The 10612-nt window shown below is 39.5% G+C and overlaps 1 protein-coding gene across 1 annotated transcript; it reads right to left on the bottom strand.

Annotated features, from left to right (window-relative positions):
• Positions 1-1788: 1788 nt before the first annotated feature.
• pa2g4b (proliferation-associated 2G4, b) lies at positions 1789-9733 on the bottom strand. Its single transcript, XM_042409943.1, has 16 exons — positions 9522-9733; positions 7687-7815; positions 7495-7600; positions 7313-7382; positions 7100-7192; positions 6944-7007; positions 6760-6838; positions 6592-6670; positions 6353-6486; positions 6133-6227; positions 5081-5208; positions 4836-4889; positions 2615-4750; positions 2491-2517; positions 2234-2256; positions 1789-2122 (listed from the first exon to the last, which is right to left on the bottom strand). Exons 1-13 carry the CDS (start codon positions 9607-9609, stop codon positions 4691-4693), a joined length of 1179 nt encoding a protein of 392 aa, XP_042265877.1. The 5' UTR covers positions 9610-9733; the 3' UTR covers positions 1789-2122; positions 2234-2256; positions 2491-2517; positions 2615-4690.
• Positions 9734-10612: the final 879 nt, after the last annotated feature.

Here is a 10612-nt window from a genome sequence, read left to right as displayed (position 1 = left end):
AAGCGCATTTAAGTAAACAACCACATTATTGCATCTTATTTAACTTGTTATTACAAGTTAACTAAGATGCAATACTTCTACTTCTTCTTAACAATTTCTTAGGAAGAAGAAGAAGCAGAAGTATAGCGGTCACAGGATTGTGAGTCCTATCTGTGATGTTGAAATGATATAGGCCAAGTCATGCGAGAAGGGTCAAAGATCAAACTCAGCATAAGAGAGGCTGGTGTCAGTCAGGTGCCAGTTTGACTTTGTCAATACTTCATTGAATTATATTTATTTAGAGCAGCAAGAAATGCTGATAATGCTAAAATTGAAGTTTGAATTTGTCTCTTGTTTTTATGTTGTAGCCTGATGTGTAAATGTTCAATGTTACTATGCATAGACACATTAGTCATTTCTTATCTGGGTACATTAAAGCTGTTCTATTACTGGCTGGAGTTTTGTCTGAACCATTCTAGAGACAAAGGTAAACAAGGAACTATCATCAAAGTCCAGCAGGGCTTCTTGTAATGTGTCTAGTCACATTTTTGTCCCCTGTTCAGAAAGTATATTGTGTAAGTTTATATTATGTTTTCTTGTGCCATAATTCTTACTCGTGCTTTGAATAGGGGAGGATTTCTTATGGTGCCAAAGGTTGTAATAGATACTAAATATACAATAATATTGAGAGCAGAATTCTCGTTACAGCTTTAGCTTTGGTATTAACTGCAAATGGAAAAGAACATTAGATTGTCAAAGGGAACAACAAAGACATTATCCTCTTTAATATTTAGCAACAGCCTGATTATTATTCACCTTCAGGACAAAATGAATTACTAGACTGTCTTCAGGGGTAAAAACAAGATATACTGAGTTGTTTGTGGGGGTTGAGCTCTTTACAAAGGTTACAGCATTCGCACACTCAAGTCATGGGTTGGTGGATAGAATCTGAAATGATCTAATTAAATGTGACACTTGCCTCCAAATATGCATTTCTCCTGGGCATCTCACATGAAGCATTTGAGAAATACTGTCATGGCTGAATCAGAATGAACAGAAAGGTCAATGCACAGCGGATGAATCTCGAGTCGTAACAAGCCTGTTGCTTTTTAACTAACGTGAATCTAATCACGTATTTATATAATCATTTATTTTCATGTGCAAGTACGGCAAAGATTATTTAAATTACATTGTTTCTATAGCAGGGAATGAAGAAACACGTTTTCCTTCTATTATACCAGGCGGTGTTATTAGTTAGTGCAGTAGTATAAAGTAATTAAGTACATTTACCCATGTACTATACTGAGGTACAATTTTGCACTACTTTAACTTGAGTATTTCTGTTAGGCCTCTGCTTGCTTTTTATACCCAAGTACATTTTGAGAATATTTGTTTCCAAATGAAATTTTTGAATGAAAGACTTTTACTCACAATGGAGTGTTTTTACAATGCCATACAATTATTCTTGAATATAGGACCTTAATAAATCCACCACTCAGGGCAGTCACCTGATTTAGTAACTAACAGCACTCTGACCTGTTAAAATAGGAAACGCACAGTAAATACTAATCTAACTGTGGCTCTGTTGACCTCGAAGTGTTTTTCCTACTATGACTTTTGTATAAGGAAAAAAAAAAAAAAAAAAAAAAAAAAAAAAGGCCTTTTGACTCAGGCTGCCTGAACATCTCACCTAGAAGAGGACAGATAAGCCGCTTCCTCAGGACATTAGTGTTTCAAAATCACCACCAATGGAAATACTTGGGCAATGAAAGTCAATTTGTTGTGTAAAAAAAAAACAAGACATGTAAATAATTTTTATAAACCAAAACCTTTAATCACAGTATAAACAAAAACAAATGACAAAAGTTGAGGAATTAAAAACAGAGAGTCCCAAATGTCCCAGAGGAACAGCCCGTCATCCAGCAGGACTTGAATCAGCTCTCCAGCATCAATCAGCTGCTGATGCTCCCCGGCCTCTGGTCGATATGGACGCCACTGGCCTCAAGCCTTGACATGCGGAGGGGACCTGGGTCTCCAGCTGTGTTCACCAGCCTGTTTGTGGGCAGCATGTGATGTCACAGCCATGGCGGAGGGGACCGTTTACTTGGACCTCTGCCTCATCTTTCTCCTTTTACGCTTCAGCCTATAACGTGATCACAACGGTCAGTTAGAGGAAAATAAATACTCAAACACGGTGTAGAGTTGGACTTGACTACCGCATGACTGTAAAAACGTGCGCTGAACCTTATCTTACCTGCGCATGCGCTTCTTTCTCCACTGTAAGAGAAAGACAAGCGTTCATTATTGTTTTTCTATTTATTCACGCACATATGGCGACACACAATTAACGTTACACTCAACTAAGACACAAGTTGAAAAGCTAACATTTTACAGTTGAACACTAATGAACGTGCTGCGTGAGCCCTTCGACCAACTCGAGCCTGTAAGCTAGCAAGTGTTAGCACAACAGGAGAACATAATTATATGATCATCCAGACATTAAACACAAACCTTAGCTCTCATGTCGACGAGGGCAGTCTGAAAACAGAAGGAGAAACATGAAAGATTAGCTCGATGGATTTAAAAGAAGTTGATTAGCTTGGATTCTGACATCGACAGATAGGTTTCAACGTACCAGCCGCTGCAGAATCGTCTCCCTGAAGGACGTCACATTCCTGCGACTTCGTATTTATATCCCTTGAATCGTAGTGCAACATGGGAAATTGAGTCTACTAAAGCGTTTACAGAAAAAGCTCGTATATTAAACCAGTGTTGCAACTTTTTACGTGCTTTTAAAGGTTCATTAATCCAGTTATTCATCACACGTGTGCACCAGATGTTTTTGACTATATTAAATAATTTCACCATATACAGTAAATTATATACGTGATTTTGAATAACTATATTGCCTGATTAATTGGAAGAGCCAGACAAAGCCAGGTTTTGCTGAAAGGTTAAAATTGAAGACAGACTCTATTGAATGTCTAATCGCAAGGACTAATAATAACATAGGGAAAGTTTTATTAAGCTTGGTCAATTTTCTGATGTACATAAAGGAGGGAATCTTTTTTTTTTTTTTTTTTTTAGGAAAATGTGCTACCAGGCAGAGGATGTAATATCCCATTGATACATGGTACCCCCTTATTTTTTTTATTCATTTGTCTCCATAGTTTACTGTTTTTTCTTCCTGTACTTGTAGCCAATTGTTTGCCCAGACTTATTTTGTTTTCTTCTGTTTGTTCCGTTACTTATTTTTCATTGATTTACTGTAGGAAGTGGTCCTATGTTTCATTATGTTTTATATATATTCAAAAAGTTAATAACTAATTATATTGCTTGATTCATATTCTCTCTGTACTCAGGAGCTTGGCTACCATTATGGACACTGAGGTCATGTTTTTTTATTTCTTTTATGTATATTTTGAGTAGAAGTTGTATATTCTTAGATACAATATGCTTAAATTCAACTACTTTTAGGTCAACAAGAAATGCGCCTTACTACAGCCCATGACATTTACTTTGTCAAAGGTGCTAAAAATAAGATTTATCTCATTGAATGTAACTTTGCATTTCTTTGGAGTTTATTGTTCATCACCTACATTCCCCAAAGAAAACTCAGTGTTCTCACACAAGTCACTTGTTTGGCTTTGGACAAACAAAATGCAAAGAGAGTAAAATAACTAGGGAAACAGGGATTCATTATTCTTTTCAAAATCATGAAAAACACACAAACACCCATCAGGACAATCAGCTGAATACACACAAAGTCCAAAAACACGTGCAAACAAATGATGTCAGGTGGTTTTTTAATGTTTCCAAAAATAGTCTCTGAAACTGGGATTTGTTTTACAAAAGCATCCATATATTTAACAGGTATGGAATTCTTATGTAAACACAGACTGTCAGACTCAGTGGTGGCACCAGAAGACTGAACGCTGAACCCTTGGCAGGAGTTAAACCATCCACAACTGAGAAAAGAAATTCATTTTTTTTTACCTGTTAAATTACACAACTGGTAGGTCTTACATGTCAGTTTTAGAAATTGTTAGCTGAGTTACCTAGATGCCTAGAAGTAGACACAATGCACTAGTAGACAGACCTAAGCAGGAGCAGTATAAATGCAGTAATTATGCTGAATTCAAAAGTAATGACTAATGATGTCATGCCTATAACTTGTGTGACTAAGATGTTGCACATTTCTGCCTACGACAAGTTAACATTCATTTCAAAGCCATGGCTTCAGGTCAAGGAAATTATCTATATGCCACACAATTACACTGACACAGTACTGTGCATTCATTATCCTTGGCTGCTCTGTCAAACCCATTTTATTTGACCATAACTTTCACTACAGTTACTGTGGAATAAAGGGACGAAGGCTCAAGGTCAGTCAAATGGTTAAATGTTCCAGTGAGAATATGTCTTTGCAAAAAAAAAAAAAAAAAAAAAAAAAAAAATCCTCTGTTGTAGAATTGTGTCCACTGTTAGGGTATAAGGCTGTCTCAAGGACAGTGAGATTTTTTTTAGGGACATGTGTGTGTGTGTTTTAGGTGGAGTGACAGAATTTAGGAGCAGCATCATCCCAGACTGACATCAGTTAGATTCGGAGGTATTCACAGCGGCTATGCCACTAGTGCCTCAGACAGCTGGGACAGAAGGATTCATGACGTCTGTTCTTTGGGTCATCAGATGTCTTTCTTGGATATAGAATCTATTCTGCAGCTTCGGTCTCCATCGCCTGTCCTGTTGCGCTCTCAACAGTCTTTGAGGCCTTGATAAAAGAAAATTAAATTAGAGGAAACCAGAACATGCATTCTTGTTTATGTCAAGCAGTATCAAACGGCTCTGTAACTCACCTTCTTTTTCTTTTTCTTCTGCGTCTTACGGCTGGCTGAGCTTTGAAGCAAAGCCTTTACAGGAAAAAAGAACAAAAGACAAAAACTGAATTTTGTAACCTCATGAGCTGCAGCACACAATACATCAACACATAATAGCTTTGAAAATGCCAAGTCAGCTAACAGCATGCTACAGCGGCTCATTAGTCTCATCCTTTTTTCTCAGGCAGAGGATGTAATATCCCATTCATCAAACTCATTTTTACCTTCAGCTCGGCGTCTTCCACCTCGTGCTCAGACTTGTAGAGTTCTGGCTCGAAGAGGCTGTTTGTGATTCGCAGAGGTCCGTTGGCCATGAGCAGCACGGTGAACTTGAACTGGGCTACAAATTCACCTGGACACAGACAGAGTTGGAAATTACATCCGACGGTCCAACAGGGTATACAATCTGGAAATGTTTCAGCTAACAGAGTACAAACAAGTGTAGATATTATAGTACCGTTAACTCATCGGGTAAATTATTCAGATTTTAATAGAATCGTTTTATCCTCTTTCGACAGTAGACAATGTAACTTTACTGAGTAAGCACAGTTAGACGCATTTGACTGGCCAGCACAAAGCATTACCAGATGATGCTGCGTCCCAGCAAATGCTGAGCAAGGAGCTCATCAGCGAGCAGCATGACATGCAAAAAAAAGGTCCCTAGCCGGAGTCAAACCTGGGATGTTGCGGTTATGTGTCATGCGCTGTAACCATTCCGCTATCAGGACGCTCCCGAGGAGCTTGTTTCAGAAAAACGATCTGCGAGCAATCACTGCTTACACATAGATCGCAAATGGTTGCAACGTTACATTTCACAAATGACTGTCACTCACAAATGGCAGATAGTTTTGAGAGTCCTACGGGGCTCTAGCGTGCTCAGTGCACAAGTCACAAGTCTGGTGTTTGTTTTTATTAGAGAAACATGACAAAATTAACAGGAGAAGAAATGATTACATTATGTTCCATGGGGCAGGAAGAAAATTGTCTCAGCTATGGGACCAGTAAATGATAAAACTCCATTCAGAGAAGATAAATGTGGGATATATCACCCATTGTTATTACTAACTGAGGTATGTGTACTGTTACAGATGTAACGGACATTTCTTGTTACCAACTGGATGCGATATTTTTCTAAAAAAAATTCAAGTAGACGTGAAACTTTCCAACAACAGAGAGAAACTTCCAGACCTCGCTTCATTTTGTTCACATAACAACAAACCTTACAAAAACGTCATGTCACAAAGGCCTTAGTTACGTCCCTCATTGTTCTACTCACCCTCTTTCTCATGCAGCACACTGAATGGCTGCAGCAGCTCATGTTTGGCACACTCCACCACACCCAACCTGGCCTTGCCTTCATCCTCAAACGCTCTGGGATGACAAACAGAGAAGAAAAGAGAAATAAGAGGATGAAACTTAGGAGATGATTTTGATAAAAGATAACTTTTTTTCCCTCTTTTTTTAAGTGAAATATTTGATCAACTTAAAAATGCTACCTCAGAGTGAAAGGCATTGTATCGAAGCGTCTCTCCATCTCACTGAAGAACGTCCGAGATGTCTTCATCTTCAAGCCGTACACCTTGTTGGGGTCTCGTTTGTAAACGGTGGTCCTCTGACCTCCATCCTTTGCCTGAATTGCAAAAAACAAAACATATATATTGTTACCTTTTTGTAATTTTCAAACTTAAGTGGAAAAAAAAAAAAAAAAAAAAAATCGAACCAAATTTCCTCTCACCTTCCCCTCTCCAGTGCTGATAAGCACATCCACTGCATATACCTCATGCACCTCAAACTCAGCCTTCTCATGGTCCTTCCTACATAAACAAAGTGACAAGTTCATCAACTGGTGAAGGGGGGACACTCATAAGGTCAGTGACAATAAACACTTGCTGAGTGAACCCACTTTTGCTGGTCCGTTGGGTTTTGGATGATAGTTTTCTCCCCGTCAATCACGTGTTGTTTGAGCTGATGGGACAGCATGCCTGCACACATTAAAGGAATAAACTGAGCATGTCAAATTACATCCAGCAAATGTATACCATCGAGATCACAGAGCATGAAAGTGGCAAATATTCACAAACACCTACCCTCAATAGGGGAGCACTTGAATGACTTTGCAATCTTGTTCCAGGCTTCTGTGACCTGTGTATTCTGACAGAAGGACGACACAGTGACAATTATTAGATGGGGCGTAAACAATGATGCTGTTGGTCAAATCAGTCGCCACGGTGGGAGAATTTTACCTGGTTTCCTGGCTTGACAAGACGCAGAGCAGCCTCAGCACAGAGGTGAGCTGCTTTCATAACATCAGCCTTCCGCCCTGTCAGCGGGTTGTCCTGAAGTGACGCAGGAGGCAAGTTAAAGAATGACAAGGGATGAAATTAAGTATTACTTGCTGTTTATGATGTGAGAATCAGTGGTAATCAAGTAAATTACATTACAAGCACATGACATACCTTTGTCACTCCAACAACAAAGCTGTGAGCTACATTCGAGATGAAGCCATCAACGTGCACACCCAGGTCACTGCACACAGACACAAAAGGTAAACGTGAGGTGAGGAATGTACAAACTAATAAAACGCCAACCGTAATTTATGTAGCATAAAGGATGGACAGTTATCAATGCTGCAGCTTACATTTTGACAAGGTCCCCATCCTTTAGTATGACATCAGGGTCACTCTTCAGGGGGGAGTGATGGCATACGCAGTTGTTAACTGACACACAAGTAGGAAAAGCGATACCTGAGAAAGAGAGAAAGAGTGGGTGAGTGAGGAAGCGCTGAGTCAAAGACATTGATGGTGACTAATTAACTGCAACAAAAACATACCTTTCTTCATCTCTTTTTCCTTCTTGAAGATTTTCCCAGTTTCTGCCATGATGAAGGCATCTCCCTTTTCACAGAGGCTGAGCACAGAAACTCCAGCTGTAGCTGCTCCAACCACCGTCTTCAGAGCCTCTGCAGGACACAAGATTAAAAAAAAAAACATGATGCGGTTAAAATGGCATGTCAATGACAGAGTGTATACAGGTTTGGGCTGCAACTAATGGTTATTTTCAGTTAATTTATTATTTTCTCGGTTGGTGGATTAATCATTTTGGTCCATAAAATGTCAGAAAATAGTGAAAAATGGCAACTGAATCAATGTCTGACCATTTCAGCACTCATAAGTCTGATTAAAGTCAGGCACCAGGCTGCCACCACTGCAGATAGATAGTTTGGTCAGTGTTAATATCAAGAATGACTGTTGCTTATTGTTCAGGGCTCAATCGGTAGCTCAATGCAACTGAGCAACTCATGTGACTTTGACTGAGCTGATGCTACGTTCGCTTAGAGATAAATATTTGACAGATTGTCTGACAGCTGCGTGTCAGCTTGACAGTGTAATGATAGTAGTTAATTAGATGGCTTGATTCAAAATAAGTAGATCAGCCTTGATAAGCTACAATACAAAAATCACAAGGACACACAGTGTCATTGAACCCTGTGTTGAACATGAGGTCGTCTTCGCAGCTTGGCAGGCGTAAAGCGATGAACTAGGAATGAAAAACAACCAAACACTGGAAATTTTACCACATAATTTTAAAAAACCCAACTTGTTCAAGTAAACTGTGGTAGTTATTTTGTGTTATTTTGGTTTTACTATCTGAATTTAAACTTTATATGGCAGGAAGGTCACTTGTTCAATCTCCAAACTAGCAGAAAAATTACAGTCAAACCAGTAGACTGTGGTTGAACTGGGAAACTCACTGGTGCAAGTGTAACTTCTTAGTGTGAACGTGGGCACTGTTTAAAGTGCTTGGAAAATGTTTCCTGGATGAATCACAATTACATATGGTTATGTATTGAGAATGCAGTAATTTTGAAATATTATTAATATAGTTAAAGTACAAGTTCATAAGTTTTAGGAATGTTACATTTATATTTGAATATATGTTATATTGAAAAAATAACTAGTTATGACATCACACTAATAATGTGTGCAGTGATTGTAGGCTTTAAATGTAATAATTGATAACAGCATATAAAGTTTAAGATTTATGACGACACAGACAGGTTGAGTTTGTGACTGTGTCTCATCATGTTAAGTCTAGTAAATGACCTTTTGGCGTAATTTAACAGAGCAGCGTGTTGGGTGCGTTGACTGGCTTCTACTTAACTCTGATTATGACTTTAAATTACACCATTTAAAACAACCAGATCTTCAGCCAAGTACCTAACGTGAGATTTTTTTAGTCTCGGTTCTCATTTGTTGTATACATTTAAATGTCCTCCTTTCACGGTCTGTAACAACCCCCATATCGTCACTCAATTTCTACTTGTCATTGTTATCTGTTACGTTAGCAGTTGCAGCTATAGCTAACGCCTGCTAGTAAGATAGCTGTAGCTACCTAGCTCACCAGGCTAATGTGACAGCAGCGTGACGTTAAACAAATACGCGCCGTATATAAAGAAAAGCTCTGCCTGAATATTTATCCACAACCATGTTTTATTTGTTTTAAGACCTCTTAAGACCCTCTCTCTAACATGACCCGCCGTTGCTACTGCTGCGGCACATGGCACAGCTGCTGCCTGGTTGTGACTAGCTGACACTGCTAGCTAACAGTGACGGATAAATGTGGGCTGTTGAGTGTAACGGCTCGTTATCGCTGCATTTCACTCACGATTCGCAATCTCGGCGCCCATCTTGTACTTGGTGACCACCAAGTCGTCGGCGACGGTCTGCTCCTGTGTCTCTTCATCTCCAGACATGTTGGCAGTGTGTCCGCGAACTCAGAGTAACTTTTTTTCCCCGGCGGGTGTCAGTCAGTCAGTCAGTCAGTCAGAGGAAGGACCACGCTGTCTCTGCTCTGCACCCACCCGCCCGCCCGACTTTCAGCCGGGAGCCAACGATCACTAGATCCCGCCCGCTGCCAAAGACACGCTCTGCAGTCAAGATAGTTCACGGCCTTCTGTTTCTTCTTTGGGGTTTAACGGCAGCTGGCATCCATAGCGTTGCATTGATGCCATCCTCTGGAGTTAGTTTACTCCTACAGTGTTTGGATTGTTCACACTTTTTCCAACAGTCCTGTTCCCCTTGATAAAGCATCTTCTGCCCTGACCACATTCCAGTAGGCTCTTTAATCCTACTCCTGTTAGCCCTAATCTTTCCATTTTCTCCATCATGTCCTTCATCTCTGATATTGCAGCTGATGAACACAGTTTTCCCGCAGTGGTTATTGACAGTGTTCACAAAGACCAGTTGGATGCTTCCCTATAATATTAAGTGTTCTGCATAGATTGCTGTATCCTATTCTTACCTCCTCTTTTCTGTTTCCTCCCCTGTTTCTCACATGACCCACTCTATTTTGAATCAAATGTAAATGTCTCCCCCTTATCTCCTGACCTAGTGCTTTTGCCAATCTTTTTTTTTTTAGTTAATCTGGCGCAATCTTTGAGTGAAAATAATGGTTCTCAAAACACTGTGAGCAATTCTTTGGCTCAGTTCAGTTAGTAACATGTTCATCCTCAGTTTTTAGTGCAACTTATCAGATGTTGTCAAATGTAGTAGGGGCAACTCCTAAGCTATCCTTTCTGTCCATCAACAGGATAGCATTCTTTCTTTATTAAATTTATTTGGGAAAAAATCACACATCAAGGCTTGCAGAAGCCAAAATGGCTGGTAGATAAACTAAAATAAAGGCGACAGTAAGCAGATGCATTCTGAAATAGCTAGTTACTTGTTTGTTTATATGTGTGAGAGGGTCTGTTGAGA

The sequence above is a fragment of the Thunnus maccoyii genome, chromosome 4 (assembly GCF_910596095.1).
Source record: "Thunnus maccoyii chromosome 4, fThuMac1.1, whole genome shotgun sequence".
In the NCBI taxonomy this organism is placed as follows: Eukaryota; Metazoa; Chordata; class Actinopteri; order Scombriformes; family Scombridae; genus Thunnus; species Thunnus maccoyii.
The sequence above is the reverse complement of the archived record's forward strand: the minus strand, read 5'-3'. Positions and strand labels throughout refer to the sequence as shown.